The 18,124-nt window shown below is 44.4% G+C and overlaps 1 protein-coding gene across 7 annotated transcripts in view; it reads left to right on the plus strand.

Moving 5' to 3' along the window:
• The window catches only part of LOC126346425 (uncharacterized), an 80,928-nt gene that overhangs the window by 5,556 nt on the left and 57,248 nt on the right, over positions 1 to 18,124 (plus strand). The window contains exons 2-5 of one of the 7 annotated variants that reach the window (XM_050002192.1): positions 2,121 to 2,195; positions 7,695 to 7,940; positions 13,879 to 14,472; positions 14,635 to 15,928. The exons of 1 other annotated variant lie outside the window; for it this stretch is intronic. In XM_050002192.1, the coding sequence (XP_049858149.1) occupies positions 2,121 to 2,195; positions 7,695 to 7,940; positions 13,879 to 14,472; positions 14,635 to 15,587 (1,868 nt within the window). In that variant the 3' untranslated portion in view covers positions 15,588 to 15,928. Of the gene's footprint in view, positions 1 to 2,120; positions 2,196 to 7,694; positions 7,941 to 13,878; positions 15,929 to 18,124 lie in introns of those variants that run through there. 5 more of the 7 variants (XM_050002190.1, XM_050002191.1, XM_050002189.1 and 2 more) reach the window with 5 other exon arrangements.

Raw genomic sequence — 18,124 nt, forward strand, 5'->3', positions numbered from 1 at the left:
TAATGATCAGTTCAGTCGGACCAGAAGACCCAGGTCTTCCATGTAATCACGGTCAACACCAGCAGCCACCAGCAGCTTGCACAGTGCGTTGTTGACAACTTGGGTCCCTGGCTTTGCGGCGTCTGCGCCATACTCGAACTCTATCATCAGCTCTTATCAAGTGAAATCGGAACTCATCTGACCAAGCCACGGTGTTCCAGTATTCTATGGTCCAATCGATATGGTGACGAGGCGCTGCAGGCGATGTCACGTTGTTAGCAAAGACACTCACGTCAGTCGTCTGCTGTCACAGACCACTAACGCCAGATTTCGCCCACTGCCCTAACGGATACTTTCGCATTATGTCCCACAAAGATGTCTGTGGTTACTTTGCACAGTGTTGCTTGTCTGTTAGCACTGACAACTCTATGCAAATGCCGCTGCTCTCGGTCGTCAAGTGAAGGCCGTCGGGCACCGCATTATCCGTAGTGAGAGGAAACGCATGATATTTAGTAACACACTCTTGACACTGTGGATCTCGGAATACTGAATTTTCTAACAAACTCCGCAATGCCCCATGCATCCAGCTCCACCTACCAAAGTCTGTTGAGAGTCTGTTAATTCATATCGTTTGGCCATAATCACGTTGGAAAAACTTACACATGAATCACATGAGTACAATTGACAGCCCCGCCAATGCTCAGCAGTTTTAATCCTTGCGTACTCGATAGTACCGCCATCTGGATATGTGCATATCGCTATCCTACAACTTTTGTCACCTTATTGTATTAATCCGCACACTTCGCTTGCACCAACACATCAGCGTAACCTTACATCGGCACTATTTCCACATCCCATACCAATGAAACTGTAGATGCATTTCCTCTTTCTGGCCAGGAAACCCGTCCAAAGATCCTCCAGTCCTCTCAGCTCTAACGAAACACGCCTCTCCATATCGGGACTGCACTTCACCACGTCATAACCCTCCCCACCCCCACCCCCTCGCCAGCAGCTTTCCACTTCCTCTCTCACTTTCCAAACGCTTGTACAACGGTTCCCTCCCTGTTCCATCGTGCATCCTTTCCAAAACACTCTCACTCCACCAACCCCCCTCATATAACGGTCATCTATTCTAATTTTAGTAAAGTTAAGTACTTCGTTTCTATCTTTCGTAGAAAATATTTTAAAAAAGATCGTAATTTACAAAAATGTACTGTGACAAAGGTATGTTTTAAAACTATAGAAACAAAAATATTTAATATTTTTAATGTTTTTCCAAAGTACGTGTATTTTATAAATGCTCTCCGGCGAAGAGCTGCAATGTTGCCTTGATGGATGACAGAATGATACAGAAACAACAACAGAAACATCGGCTAAATCAGCCTACACCCTAAAGCCGGTCGTTTATTTTAGCATTTTAAGTATTTTATTCAACGGCCTACCTGCAGTGGTGACACAGGTGCCTGTCAGATCGCTGACGTTTAGCGCTATCGGGCTTCACTTTGTGGCCAACTGAAGAGCTACTTGATTGAGAAGTAGCGGCTCTTGGCAACAAAGATGACAACGGTCGGGAGAGTGGTGTGCTGACCACACGGCCCCTTTTTATCCACATCCAGTGACGCCTAATGGCTGAGGATGACTCGGCGGCCGGTCGGTAGCTTTAGAATTTCCGAGGACTGTTCGAATGCAGCTTAGTTTCTAAGTATTTTCGTACATGACGCGGCACTACATTCAGAAAGATTTTATTGAAAATAGAGTAAGTAAGTTCATTGCACAAAAGATATTTTTGTCGATCATATAAATAAAACTAGTGAGACATATTTCTTATGGAAATCAGTTGAATGCAAAATTGCTAATTTTCTCGAAAGTACTTTATTGTGTTTCCCACCATGGTTACATAATGCAGTACAGGCTATGTCTGAGCTATTTGTGGTTGCTGTTGTTTCGTTACACAACCACTGAACATATTAATTGTGCCTGATTCTACTGAATACTTCTGTGGAGTGCAACACTGGTCTCTAACATCATACAGCGGCGTACAGCGAGGCAGCGGGAACTACTACAGAAGGAGTGCCAGCGCGTGCAGTCGCGGTTACGCAAAGGCCAGGCTTTGATGTTGTTGTGGTGTTGTGTTGTTGCAGGCGGCGTCAAGGGCGTGAAAGGCATCGCGGCTGGCGTCGGACGTCCCTCAGGCAGCGGGTCCCTATCTGGTGACGGTAAGTGCCTGCTCATAGGCACCGGCAATTCGTGACGCCTGAACGGACCCGCAAAGAACAGAAAAAGAAACGAATTTTATCCCTCGTTTCCACATCATTGAAGTGTTCGTATACTCTTGTCGCCAGGTGTAACGGAATGTATAAAATGGACATCTCTCTCTTTCTCTCTCTCTCTCTCTCTCTCTCTCTCTCTCTCTCTCTCTCTCTCTCTCTCTCTCTCTCTCTCTCCCTCTCTTTCTCTTTGTATCTATGTATCTATTTACCTATCTCTCTAACGGCCGAAATCGGTCGTGAAAAAATTTTTTGTTGGAGCACCTGGAGTTGCCATTCACGTTCAATGAAAGTAATACTGACAGTCATGGATGCACTGTGTGTTAGGAGAAACGTTGGAGGAAATAATAACACAGATAGTGTTGCACGATGTCAGTATTGCAGCCTGTTATTTCAGTGAGTGCGTGATAGAGAGGTGAGCCCTGCAATGCTCTTTTTTCTAATGAAACCTAGTTACATTTGTCGGGGAACGTGATCTGCCAGAGCACATTGGTGTTGTAAAAAATTTCTAAGCTAACATCGAGACCCTGTGCATGATGTGAAGACTCAAGTGCCAAGGGCCGTTAGTCCAACACAAATTTTCGGATCGATCTTTTTCCACCAAACACTAATTTATAGTGGCTATGTCAACCAATATATTAAACCTTCTAAAATCCTCCAGCCGCGTCAAGGGATTTAAAATCCAGGAGCTCCCAGCCAATTGTTATGGGACTGCTGCTGACGTCCTTAAACAGCCGCGCCGACTCGTGTGACGTCACTGGTGCTCACTAAAGCATCATTTACGGTAATGTTTTCGTTGCGCGCCCACCGCGCCCTCTTCAAACTTCCCATGGCTAGGTCTCAAGCTCTCCTTCTTTGTGATAACACCTTAATAAAGCCGGCAGCCTGAAGCTAAGCACAACTTTGTACCCCGGCATCGAATGGTTGAAGTGGGCGCGACGGGACGCAGTGAAAACAATACTGCATGTCTGGCTGAAATGAGCACCAAGTGACGTCATAAAAGGAGAGCGGGTGTATAAGGACGGCAGAAGAAGACACAATAGTCGCCGCTGACAATAACCAATGAGAACTCACCGAAATCTCGCGCATTTTAAACCCTTGACGCACCCGGAACCGTGAGAAAATGTTATCAATTCGCATAGCCGCGAATCCATGAATTCATGTATACTGCAACCTTTTCTTTTCTTCAGAGAACTAACGAACAGAATTGACTATTTAATGCATGAGGATGGCACTGAACACATAGTCAATACAACTATGGCTGTTTTCACATGTGTTTTTGATGATATGAACAATCCCATTTCACGATCAGCCTCTCCATTGTGTGCAGACTGCAGTATTCAGTTGCAATAGCCGCGCGGGATTAGCCGAGCGGTCTAGATCGCTGCAGTCATGGACTGCGCGGCTGGTCCCGGCAGAGGTTCGAGTCCTCCCTCGGACATGTGTGTGTGTGTTTGTCCTTAGCATCATTTACGTTCAGTAGTGTGTCAGCTTAGGGATTGATGACCTTAGCAGTTAAGTCCCATAAGATTTCACACACATTTGAACAGTTGCAATACTCGTGCTCAACAACAATATGACAGCTGGTCAGTCGATACACTACCGCCAATCTGCAAGTTTCAGTTTCAGTTAGTGCTCATTTCTGCAAGCAAATGCTACAGAGGTGCTAAAATATGGAAAGGTTTTTCAAGACCGCTCCTAATTGGTCTGCCTTGTTGTTCTCAAACTGCCCGAACAACGACCCGGAGCGTCAGGTGGTGATCGCAGTCACTGCCTGCCTACGACAGTATCTAATAACCGCCAAACCCAGGCACCTGCGCTTGCAATGAGCGTGAGACACCCTATAATTATTCAGAATTGCTATGCTAAGGAAGCAGTGGAGGAAATAAAAGAAAGGTTCATGAGGAGGTTGAAATTCAGGGTGAAAGGATATCAATGATAAGATTTGATGATATTGTAAAAGTGAAGAATTACAGGGCGTAAACAAGAAGACGCTTGTGGGTTATCCATAATCTGACACTAGCACATTTCAGATATAACCTACGCATCCACCCCTAACCTTAATACTTACGAATGAATTTCCATGAAGCCACGTGAAGAAGGTATTATTAATGGAAGGACTTTTCATTAACTGTATTTAAAATTACTCAGTAAATGTCTGAAGATGGCCTTGTAAGCCGAAAACCGGTTAACGCAATAAACGTTATACTGTTGAGCAAAAGCAAACTGATACTTTTCTTTTATTATACATTGAAAAGAATTTTACAGTCTTCATAACAGGTTGAAATTATACACTCCTGGAAATGGAAAAAAGAACACATTGACACCGGTGTGTCAGACCCACCATACTTGCTCCGGACACTGCGAGAGGGCTGTACAAGCAATGATCACACGCACGGCACAGCGGACACACCAGGAACCGCGGTGTTGGCCGTTGAATGGCGCTAGCTGCGCAGCATTTGTGCACCGCCGCCGTCAGTGTCAGCCAGTTTGCCGTGGCATACGGAGCTCCATCGCAGTCTTTAACAGTGGTAGCATGCCGCGACAGCGTGGACGTGAACCGTATGTGCAGTTGACGGACTTTGAGCGAGGGCGTATAGTAGACATGCGGGAGGCCGGGTGGACGTACCGCCGAATTGAGCAACACGTGGGGCGTGAGGTCTCCACAGTACATCGATGTTGTCGCCAGTGGTCGGCGGAAGGTGCACCTGCTCGTCGACCTGGGACCGGACCGCAGCGACGCACGGATGCACGCCAAGATCGTAGGATCCTACGCAGTTCCGTAGGGGACCGCACCGCCACTTCCCAGCAAATTAGGGACACTGTTGCTCCTGGGGTATCGGCGAGGACCATTCGCAACCTTCTCCATGAAGCTGGGCTACGGTCCCGCACACCGATAGGCCGTCTTCCGCTCACGCCCCAACATCGTGCAGCCCGCCTCCAGTGGTGTCGCGACAGGCGTGAATGGAGGGACGAATGGAGACGTGTCGTCTTCAGCGATGAGAGTCGCTTCTGCCTTGGTGCCAATGATGGTCGTATGCGTGTTTGGCGCCGTGCAGGTGAGCGCCACAATCAGGACTGCATACGACCGAGGCACACAGGGCCAACACCCGGCATCATGGTGTGGGGAGCGGTCTCCTACACTGGCCGTACACCTCTGGTGATCGTCGAGGGGACACTGAATAGTGCACGGTACATCCAAACCGTCATCGAACCCATCGTTCTACCATTCCTAGACCGGCAAGGGAACTTGCTGTTCCAACAGGACAATGCACGTCCGCATGTATCCCGTGCCACCCAAAGTGCTCTAGAAGGTGTAAGTCAACTACCCTGGCCAGCAAGATTTCCGGATCTGTCCCCCATTGAGCATGTTTGGGACTGGATGAAGCGTCGTCTCACGCGGTCTACACGTCCAGCACGAACGCTGGTCCAACTGAGGCGCCAGGTGGAAATGGCATGGCAAGCCGTTCCACAGGACTACATCCAGCATCTCTACGATCGTCTCCATGGGAGAATAGCAGCCTGCATTGCTGCGAAAGGTGGATATACACTGTACTAGTGCCGACATTGTGCATGCTCTGTTGCCTGTGTCTATGTGCATGTGGTTCTGTCAGTGTGATCATGTGATGTATCTGACTCCAGGAATGTGTCAACGAAGTTTCCCCTTCCTGGGACAATTAATTCACGGCGTTCTTATTTCAATTTCCAGGAGTGTATGTCAGTATCTGACTGTATCTTAACCGTATCTCTCTCTCTCGCATAACACGTCACAGTATTGCACCGCATAAAGTATCAAATCGCCAAGGGTAGAATTATTTTCTACCACGTTGTTAACAACTAAACAAAACAGCAGAGGAACTGTTTACTTTCTCGATAATTCTCTGCTCGAACAGCCTGCATTCTGACTTCCAACAAAGTCGCAGTTCATTAGCGAGGATTGTGTACTCAGTCTTAAGATTTTTGAAGTTGAAGTTTTCCGCACCCCTCCAGAATTCCATATGTGTTTTCGAGGGAACCACAGTCAATGACCGATAGCAAATCAGCGCCGAGAACATTACTTCAAGTATACCTGCCGACGTCACAAGCTCAAAATGAAGAGTTAGAGAACGGGTGATTTAGTAAACAAGTGTCGTCCATATGAAAGACCTGGGTAGTCCAATATTAGAACCAGAGTTTAACATAGCTTAGGAAGACTTGCTGTAAAATATCACAAAAGGAATAGATAACGGGTGTTCGGAATTTCTAAAAACATTGGTAGAAGTAGCAACCAGTCAATATTCAAGCTGGTATGCAGAATCTATGAGGTGGTAGATGAACCATCAGACTTCCAGAAAAATATCATACATACAAGTCCGAAGATAGCAAGGCGAGATAGGTACGAGAACTATCGCACAGTCGACTTAACAGCTTACGACAATGTAAACTCGTGCAGTTCCGAAATAGTGAGAAAACATTGTCAACTAATAAGGAAAGATGGTAACGTGCAATACATACAAGATCCAAGAGGTAGCGATAAGAACAGAAGACCAAAAGTGGAGTGTTCGGATTGTAAAGAGTATAGTTCACGACTGAAGCCTTTCTCCCGTGCTATTCAGTATCTACGCTGAGGAAGCAATGGCGAAAATAAAAAAAGGTTCATGGGTAGGTTGAAATTCAGGGTGTAAGGATATCGATGATGAGATATGATGATACAGTAAATGTGAAGAAGAATTACAGGACGTGTTGAATGGTATGAACAGATTAATGCGTGCATAATGTGTACTGAGAGTAAACCGAAGAGAGACGAAAGTAATGAGGAGTATCAGAAATGGAATTGGCTCTAACTTGACACCAGAATTTGATGATCCGTAAGTAGACGAATTTTGTTAGCCTGGAAACAAAGTATCACGTGACGGACGAAGCAAGGATGATACAAAAAGCAGAATAGTGCAAGGGGACCGTTCCTGATCAACACAAGTATCGAACATCGCCCTTAACCTGACAAAGAAATTTGTGAGGCCGTTCGTTTGTAGCACAGCGTTGTATATTAGTGAGTAATGGGTTGTGAGAAATCGGAATAGAAGTCAAGCGACGGATTTGAAATTTGATACTATAGTAGGATGTTGAAAATTAGGGGGACTGGGAAGGTGAGGAGTGATGAACTTCTTCACAGAATCGGTGAAGAAAAGAACATGCACAGAGCACTGACAAGAAGAAGGTACAGGATGGTAAAAGATATTAACTTCTATGGTACTAGAAGGTGCTGGTAAAAAGTGTCGGGGAAGACAGAGGCTTAAATTTATTTAATAGCTAATGGAGAAGGTAAAAATGCTGTACTGAGATCTAAAGATTGCCACAAGAGGTGGTGCGCCGCTTCAAATCAGTCACAAGCCTGATGGCTTGAAACAAGGTGCTGACACCGGTCCACACCTACTGACGGTGTTTGCCTTTCTCCGCTGTGTGGCACAGGCGCGTGGGCGGGCTCTGGCAGCTCCTCCAAGTCTTCGGCGTCGTCGTGGTCGTCGGGCGGCGGCTCCGGCAGCGCCAGCGGCAGCCAGTCGGGCAGCAGCTCCTCCTCCTCCGGCACTGGAGGCTCGGGCTCCGGCTCCAGCAGCAACGCCGGCTCCTCCTCCTCCGCGGGCTCCCTGGGAGGCGCCGGCGGCTCAGCCTCTGGAAGCCACAGCGGCAGCCACGCCGGATCTGCGTCCGGGTCAGGTGAGAGCACACTCCAGTACACAGTCTTACGATTCCACTGGCTTCTAGAGTGCCAAATCTCAGCGAACAGCCCAAAGCTCTTTGCTGACGTCCTGGTGGACAATAGAATTAGACTGACCAGCGGCTGTCCATACAGAGGTTCTGGCCTCTGCAAGGCCACGATGATAGCAGGCATCTGATAGTCAATTTTTCCTAGTTACTTTTTGTTGTGTACATAGTTCCGCATAGTCAGCGCGTACACAACTGTCCCACTAGAGCGCTCCCCGCTAAGCACAACAGCGCAGGCGCAGCGCTCGTCCGTCTCCGCACTACGAGATTGCGCTGCCATAGAGACGGACCAAATTCTGCTCCCGCCGATCCGCATATTAATATGTAACGCAGCCAATGAGATTGTTACTAATGTAGAACCTTTTCTCCTCGCACATCGCACTTGCGCAGTGATACATGAACGCGCGAGGTATTATAATGAGTGTACAGACCTCCAATCTTCATTTGTCTGCACCAGTCTGTACCAGTCTGCATTAGTCGGTAACAGTCTGTACGAGTTCTACCTTTGTTTTTAGCAGTCTATAGTCAAGTTTCAGTCTGCGCCTAATACGATTACCATATTCCTGTTCATAGCCAAAAGATAAATGTATAGACACTTTTGTCAAGTATCAGAGATATATGTGAGAATAAGATTAACGTACCTATACCAAATGAACTTCAGATTGCCAATTGTAAATAGCATCCAGAACCAAGTTAAGTAGTTTTTATGCTTGTTATTATTTTAATAAATGTGTGTGAAAATTAATCAAGTTCTGTTTAAAGTTGGTCACTGTCAATCTGCTACTCTAAGCGTGCAACTGGCATTTCTATCGTCTGACGTAACGGCAGAAGATAATCACTCCACGATAAGACAACGAGACATATTGCTGACACTCGCCTACTTCGTTAGAGCGACAAGTCAAATAATCTGATGGTGTATGTACTGAAGGTCTTACAGTACGCACACCACACTTTTATTTCTCGCTCCCTCCATATAGACACTGGTAATTCTAAGACCATTTCACTTGAAAATTTCTTAATTTTCAATTAATAGGAGTACTGCACAATTTCTGTATTGGTCACTAAGTAAGAAGCCACCTGTTGATAAACCAATGACTTTGTTGGATGCGTTTCGGGCAGAATCCATTCTCAGATCTCCCGAAAAACAGATGTGCATAGCAAATGACAGAAAATGTAACTACAGAAAAATTATACAAGAGTACGAAATTACTAGTACCGTCAAAATTAAACAGCTGGAATACTTATCATGAACATCGTGGTGAAATATATAAAGACAGTATGTAACAAACTGCGTGGTCATAACAGACTAGCTGACCAGTTACAACACGATAACCGTGAACATAATTTAAGCCACCATAGGACCGTGATGAATGCAAAAGTAGTGCCACGTAGCGACAAAGGCAGAATTTTTTAAAAATTTCACAATGAAATGTAGTATATAAAATTAAACTTTTGTAAAGTGCGAATAATAAAATGAGAGAAGAACAGGAATTTACAGTTACATATAAATTGCCTTTGACAAAAAAGGCTCACATGTAAAATTATCAATAAACGCAATAAAAATTCAAGAACAGTTACATAAATTCAAGGCATGGAGGCAGCTTAATAAGATACAAAAAATGTAAATAATAAAATCTGTCGCAAGATAGGGCAAGAACTCAAACCCTCGCAGGGTTAGATGAGGAAGATCGTGCAAGTAAAACCCGCAAAAAGATGAAATAAATAATTCTTTCTTTCGCTTACGCCACAGTCCCGCAACGATCGCAGGGTCGGCGTGGTTACAACGTATTTGGCAATGTTAGTGTTAGGGATGGCCGGATTCCCTTCCTGCCCCCCTCCCCCCCCCCCCCCCCCCCCAGGATGGAAGGATGGAATCAGTGTACCCCAACTGTCTGCGTCTAGTATACGAGTAAATCGTGAAATAGTCTGGACGTGTTTCAAGTGTCTGCGACGCTTGTAACTGAGGCGAAACGTGGGGACCAGCCCGGTATTCACCTAGCGGGATGTGGAAAACCGCCTAAAAACCACATCCAGGCTGGCCGGCACACTGGCCCTCGTCGTTAATAGGCCGGGCTGATTCGATCTGTGGCCGCAGCGACTACCCGAGTCCAGGACGCAGCGCGTTAGCGCGCTAGGCTACCCTGGCGGGTTAAAAGATAATATAATGTAATAACTAAAGACCATAGCAACACAAAGGAACACAGAGGGTGTAATATAATTTACAAAATTATTAAGCTGAGCGGTGACAACCTATTTAGTATATGAACATTAATTATAACATTTGACATCAAGGATGCTGGGGAATCGAACCCTCAAGAAGTACATATGACGAAAGCAATAAGTATGGAAAACAGCTGCGTGGAGGCAGAGGTATAAAGAATGGGGTAATACATGCAGAAAAGTATTAAATTATTGGTCCAATATTTCACTGAATATTTAAAAGAACCACTTACGTCTAGACGACAGCTGTTCGTTCAAAATTAAAGATGAGCACCGCGCCTCGTGCATAAAGTTTCTAATTCCTCTAATATATCCAACTCCAGTCCTTTCTCTACGAGTAACATAGGCTGCCCCTCTCACGGCTTAAACTGTCGTCGTCGTTATCGAATTATACCTAATCATTCACTCTGTCGTGACAGCTCGTTTGTCACATAGTGTCTTTATATATCACTAGATGCTCACGATGTGTATTTCAGCTGTTTAATTTTGACGATACCTGTAGTTTCACACCCATGCATATTTTTTGTATAGTTACATTCTCTGCTATATGTCATCTATTTCTGGTTTTCACACCAGCTGACAATGGGTTTTGTGTCGCCTGGCCACCAAGAGCTGTTGCAGGACGAGTTGATTCACGGATCCAGTTACATGGCTCCTTCCGTGTATAGCAATTTTACGACTGTGACGAATGGGGCCTGAAGATGGCATCAATGTAATGCCGAAACTGTTAGCACATAGAAGTACACAAAATAAAATAAATTTCTACAATACATACGGCTGTTGGTAAATTATTGCATCAAGAAGTTCATGCCAGCCGTCTTCCCACGATCCATAATGGATCAACGAAGATAGACATGAATGGATACAGCTGATCAGAAAGGATTCTTGCGTACATGTCACGTTTCAGACTCGTATCTAGACGTGTCGCGGGGTCTCATATCACTCCAACTGCACACGCCCGACACCATTACAGACCCTCCACCAGCTTGAACAGTCCCCTGCTGACATGCAGAGTCCATGGATTCATGAGGTTGTCTCCATACCCGTTCTCGTCGATCCTCCCGATACAATTAGAAACGAGACTCGCCCGACCACGAAAAATGTTTCCAGTCATCAACAGTCCAGTGTCGGTGTTGACGGGCCCAGGCGAGGCGTAAAGCTTTGTGTCGTGCAGTCGACGAGGGTACGCGAGTGGGCCTTCGGCTCCGAAAGCCCATATCGATGATGTTTCGTTGAATTGTTCGCAAGCTGATACTTGTTGATGCCCCAGCACTGAAATCTGCTGCAGGTTGCTGGAAGCTTGCACTTCTGTCATGTTGAACGATTCTCTTCAATCGTCATTTTTCCCGTTCACACAGGATCTTTTTCTGGGCGCAACGATGTCGGATATTTGATGTTTCATTGGATTTGTGATATTCACGGTACACTGGTGAAATGGCCGTACGGGAAAATCTCCAATTCATCGCTACATCGTTCGTGCGCCGAATATAACACCAGGTTCAAACTCACTTAAACCTTGATAACCTGTCATTGTAGCAGCAGTAGTCGACCTAACAACTGCGCCAGACTCTTGTCTTATATTGGTGTTGCCGACCCCAGCGCAGTATTCTGTGTACATATTTCTGTATTTGAATACGCGTGGGTATCTTTGGGACTTCAGTGTATTTCTTCTATCGCATTCTTCCTCTTTTGTTTTTATTTATTAGCAAAAGTTGGCGGGGAATATTGATGGCAGTGTAGTAAGTACTGAAATCCGCTCTCTGTGGGAGTAAAGCAATGCGGTAAAAATAATGTTTCTTGTACATCCAATTAAACAACTTCAGTATGGTACATCTGAGCAGCATCAACATAGCCCAGTTTTATACGTACTGGCGGTTTATACGTTAGTAGCTACAGAATTAAAAAAGATAAATTCCATAATATGTACTTTTCCAGAAGACAGACTACTCACTACCACGTTTCTGATCCTAGTTTGACGACACGCTCAATGTAAGTTTGATTCTTTCATCGGTCACAGTGTTACAGAAGAAATCGAGAAATTTAGTCCAAAATACGAGTTTATTTAGGACAGTTTCACACAAAACTTTTTAATTTGGCAACAAGGTCGTATAATGTGGAATAAACGTAGTGAACAGCAATATTTCGAGCATATTTTATTGTCGCAAGTTCAAAATATTTACATTTACCTATCGTTGCGGTCGTATTTATTTCGTAGATAGAAAGAATTTTAGTATTTAAATGAATTTAGTATTCGGATGAAATGCAAGCAGGTTTTAAGTGCAGTCTGATAGCGATTTTAATAATTAAACTAGCGACTCATCACCTCCATTGGCACAAAACATTTTGTGCATGCTTCTTGTACGTCGTGTGATCGAATGTGTTTTAGTGAGAGCATACTTCTCTTTGTCACTCAGTGGGAAATATACTTTTCCCCAAATGCTAATTTCTCGATGAATGTATGTTACATATCGATATTTTAAAGTATAGTCCTAAGAACCATTGAATATTTATGAATACTTACCTGACCTATGGTAGCAGTTTCAGATATGGTAAGAAAAAACGAGGATAATGGAATGTAGTCGAATTAAGTCGGGTGATGCTGAGGGAATTAGATTAGGAAATGAGACACTTAAAATGGTAAAGGAGTTTTGCTATTTGGGGAGCAAAATAACTGATGATGGTCGAAGTAGAGAGGATATAAAATGTAGACTGGCAATGGCAAGAAAAGCGTTTCTGAATAAGGGAAATTTGTTAAAATCGAGTATAGATTTAATTGTGAGGAAGTCGTTTCTGAAAGTATTTATATGAAGTGTAGCTATGTATGGAAGTGAAACATGGACGATAAATAGTTTGGACAAGAAGAGCATAGAAGCTTTGGAAATGTGGTGCTACAGAAGAATGCTGAAGATTAGATGGGTAGATCACGTACCTAATGAGGAGGTATTGAATAGAATTGGGGAGAAGAGGAGTTTGTGGCACAACGTGACAAGAAGAAGGAACCGGTTGGTAGGACATGTTCTGAGGCATCAGGGGATCACACATTTAGCACTGGACGGCAGCGTGGAGGGTAAAAATCGTAGAGGGAGACCAAGAGATTAATACACAAGCAGATTCAGAAGGATGTAGGTTGCAGTAAATACTGGGAGATGAAGAAGCTTGCACAGGATAGAGTAGCATGGAGAGCTGCATCTAACCAGCCTCAGCACTGAAAACCACAACAATAACAACTACAACAAGAATAATCAGAGCTCACACAGAAAGATTTAAGTGTTCGTTTTTCCCACTCACTGTTAGAGAGTGGAAAGGTAGAGAAGTAGTTTTAAGGTGGGTCTATGAACTCTCTCCTAGACATTTAATTGTGAATTAAGGAGTAATCACAGTCGCTAGGCTCGAATTCTGCCTCATGCATGGATGTTAGGTTAGTTGGGTTTAATTAGTTCTAAGTTCTAGGCGACTGATGACCTCAGACGTTAAGTCTCATAGTGCTCAGAGCCATCTTTTTATTTATGTTTCAGTTTACTTTCTGAATTTTATTTCAAGTAGCAAACATTCTATAACAGAAAATTTAATGATTATATTTCAAAAAAACCAATAAACATTTAAATAATTTAAGTTAGAACGTTTTTATTCCATTTCAATTTACAATGTAACTGTACCACTGTTCCTACAGGTGGCAGCAGCTCTGGGTCTACCTCTGGATCTACATCTGGCAATGTGGGCAGTGGGTCAAGTGGTACAGGAGGTGGAGCAGCTGGTGGGTATGGTGGAATCACTGGAGTGGGATCATCAGGAACAGGAGGCCTTGGAGGTGCCACAGGTGGTGCAGCAGCCACTGGAGGCAGTGCTGGATCCCAGCCTGGTGGGACTGGTCATGGTAGTGCTGGAGCAAGTGGTATAGGAGGTGGCTCTGGAACAGGAGGAATTGGGTTTGGTGGACATGGAAATGTAGCTAGTGGTTCAGGTGGAAGTGGCGCTGGAGGTTTTGGACCTGGAGGAACTGTTTCTGGTACTTTTGGCAGTGGTGGATCAGGTACAGGAGGCTATGGTTCTTCTGGATCCGGAAATGTTGGAAGAGGAACTGGAACTGGAGGCATTGGAGGTAGTGTTGGTGCACCATCTGGTGGGTTTGGCTCAGGGATATCTGGAGGGCATGGTGGTGCAGGTGGCATTGGAGGTATTGGTGGAACTGGGTCAACTTCCAGTGGACATGGAAATGGAGCAGCTGGTCATGGAGCCCAAACTGGGTCTGCAGGCTTTGGTGCAGGTAGTTCATCTGGTGGAGCTGCTGGTGGTTCAGGTATATCTGGAGGGTATGGTGGTGTAGGTGGTGCTGGAGGTGTTAGTGGAACTGGGTCAACTTCCAGTGGACATGGAAGTGGAGCAGCTGGCCAGGGAGCCCAAACTGGGTCTGCTGGCTTTGGTGCAGGTAGCTCATCTGGTGGTGCTACAGGAGGTTATGGAGGCATTGGTGGTATTGCAGGTGGACCAGGATCTGGCAGCATTGGACAAAGTGGTGCTGGCAGTGCTGGTGCAGGTGGTTCAGGAGGTTTTGGTGCATCTCAAGGAGGTTCCACTGGAACTGGCGGCGCCTTCGGTAATGGTGGCACAGGAGGTGCTGTGGGACATGGTGGTCCTGGGGGGGCTGGTCATGGTGTGGGAACTGGTGGAGCTGGTAGTGCTGTTGGAAGCCAAGGAGGTTACTCTGGAAGCTCTAGTGGAGGTTCCTCTGGAGCTAGTGGCCTGGGTGGAGTATCTGGTGCTGGTTCTGGCAATTTAGGACATGGTGCTGGTGGGGCTGGTGGTTTTCTGGGTCATAATGGAGCAGGTAGCCATGGTGGAGTAGGAAGCTCTGGTGGTGGTGCTGGTAACTTTGATACAGGTTCCATTGGAGGAGGTTCTGGAGCTTCTGGGCCTGATGTGAGTGGTGGTATATCAAGTGGAGGTGCTGGAGGTTATGGTGGAAGTTCTGGTGTTGGAAGTAGTGCTGTTGGTGGAGGCAATCATGCTGGAGGTGCTGCTGTTGGCTCTGGGCACGGAGGTCACGCCTCTGGCTCCTCTGGACAAGGTGGCAGTGCTGGCTTAGACTCTGGTTCCTTAGTCGGTGGTGGAGCAGGACAGTCGGGAACCGGCTCTTCAGCGGGAAGTTCGGCTGGATCCTCTTCTGGAAGCTCTGCTGATGCACTTGGTGGCTCTGGCGGCAGTTCTGGAGGCTCCAAAGCCAGCTCCGGCAGCTCTGCAGGCAGCGACGCCAGCGCTGGAACAGGCTCTGGTGCGTCTTCAGGCAGCAAGGCCAGCTCCAGCGCGAGCTCAGGAAGTGGTACGGGCAGAGATGCCCATGGCCGCAAGGGCGTCAAGGGATACCACGGGAGCCACCCCTGACACGCAACTCTGTTCGCATCTGCACACAGATAATCATGCAGAATTCTAGCATGTCGCAGTGTATGAACATAGTGTTCTGCCAAATTGTACAGACATCCATCTGTGATCTATTATACTACATTACATTTCCACGCAATTTTCTAACTGTTCAGTGTACCTGACTCTAAGTTGACAGAAAATGTGAATTTTTTATTGCGTCAGTTGGGTGTAAGAGTCAAGTAAATCGTTTATTCTTACGCAGTGATTCCATTTGATGATTAATTAACTATTGTCATTTTGTGATACTCATGTATGAATTTTGTCTCTCAGTGAGTTTGAAAATATATAACTGTTAACAAATGGATTTTTGTTTCATTAGTTTCCTTCCAAATAATTTTCCTAAATTATGTCCAATTTTTATATTCAGTTAGTATTTTGTTATCAACAAATTACTGCTAATTGATGAACAACAGTTTTCTGGCACATTGCAGAATTCTATCTAGCATTTTGAAACTACGCAGAAGTTGCTCTACCGAAAACGAAACGCTTCAATTTAAAAAGAACTTGCCCTACAGAAACCTGGCCATGAAAATCACTATATGGCATATTTTGTCCTATTTTGGACGATTCACGTTGTCCTACAGTGGCGGTAATACATAATTTTCATTGTATCGTACTGGTGCACATTGCAGTAGATCCCAGTCAGGTGTTTCGCACGCTGTTTCTCGGAAAATCGCTGTATATGGCAAACGTGGCTGACAGCAGCAACGTGGTACCTCAAAGACATTAAAATAGAAAGCCCTTTGAGATGCTGCTTTGGAGCAAACGCTAAGAAAGGGAAAGCTGTTCCATGAGAAACACCTTCCAACAAAATGTGAATGCCATAACGACGTACAGTATTACAGTGTTGCTGTCTGTATGAGCAGTTCTCACAAAGCTAATGACTCAGAACATATGACTCATAATAAACGCAACCTATCACTAAAGATAAGTAGATAGCCACTAACTCGAACTGAACTGTGACCCCAATGAACTTGATGGACAGTTATGTGTAAGATCATTTCGTCGTGTGCCTGATACGAACTAAAGAACTTACGTCTGTTCCATACCTTGTTGAAAATCTCATTTTATTTTGTTTTAAGGATCGAGCTGTCGGTCGCAGTAACTGCTTTAAAACTGTGTGTAAAAAGCTAAACTTGAAAGTGAAGATCTGACTACATCTCGTTTTACTTGAGCAACTGTCTGGTCACGCTCGACTGTTCACGGTGGGTGCGCGTCACACACCAGCGTGTGAATTAGCCGCTGACCACGTCAGAAGTGAGGCGATGAGATCAGTGACTCACTGATTGTGCCGAGTAAAGAATTTAAATAATCTTTCGTATGTCGAAAACTGAGGAAAAACAACGGACGACAGCATTGTTGCTGACATTGGAAGTTAAGCAATTGTCGCCTCGATCACTTATTAAAACAGAAGTTGTGCTTTTGTCTCTTTTTAATCTTTTTAATCTTTATTTTAATGTTTGGTGCGTTTCCGTGACAAGCAACATACCCCGCATGGGGACTAGGTCTTTTTCCTACGAGTGTTCTCCGACAAAAGAAAGCATAAGCTATTTAGATTTCACGATACCTGGAAAAAGAAAAAGGCTACAGTCTCCATAAATAAGAATGTAAAAAGATAAAAACGTTTTTTAGTGAAAATTGTTTGAGCAGTGAAAAAGTCAAATGTTCAGGAAGAAAATAATTTAGAATGTTATTTGGACCTTAAAATAAAAAAATAAAACAAAGGACATAGTAAAAAGCCGCAATGCACTGCCCTTTAAATAATGTTTGATGTATTTGTGTGCATTTACATCCTCGAGCAAATATATATTTAAACAAAATTTTTCTATTCTTTCTGTTTTCAGCGTGGTAGAGAGTTTACCATCGATTATGAATTTCGCTTTAGTCTTCAATAAAACCTGTTATCATAACTAGTATCTTAATAATTATGTTACCACATACCGACTTTTTGTTATAAGAGCAGCAGATATATAGGCCAGGTGAGTTTGATTAGAGAATTCAGCATGTTATTACTTTAGTGGAGTGAAAATGAAGAAGTTTTTAATTGCTAAATCTCACCTTTGTCAGAAGCATCAAAAAACAGAGGATCTTTTTTTGTACGCAACTTACTGGTTTCCAAAAGATGGGCAAGATATTTAGTCCAGTCAAATTTGCAGATATACCTTGCAAAAGGAGGGGTAGAAGATTTTATTTTTTTAACTCGTTCATATTGTTGGAAAGATTACAAAACTAAGTTTTGTCAACAAAAATTCTCTTGGGAAAACTTTCTGCAGTCAAAAAATTTCGGACTTTTTCAGTTTTTCAAAATATCTCAGTTTCATTTGCACCTATCGCTTTAACGTCTATTTTCTTTTTTAAAGAGCACAAAATTCTCTACAAATTTGATTCTTACCTTTTTTTTGTACTCCCAGTTTCTAAGGCGCTACAGCGGGTCAAAAAAATACCAATTTTTCAAATTTCGTGTATAGTGGCAAGATACCTTATTTCTGAACACTATT

The sequence above is a fragment of the Schistocerca gregaria genome, chromosome 1 (genome assembly GCF_023897955.1).
Source record: "Schistocerca gregaria isolate iqSchGreg1 chromosome 1, iqSchGreg1.2, whole genome shotgun sequence".
Taxonomy (NCBI): domain Eukaryota; kingdom Metazoa; phylum Arthropoda; class Insecta; order Orthoptera; family Acrididae; genus Schistocerca; species Schistocerca gregaria.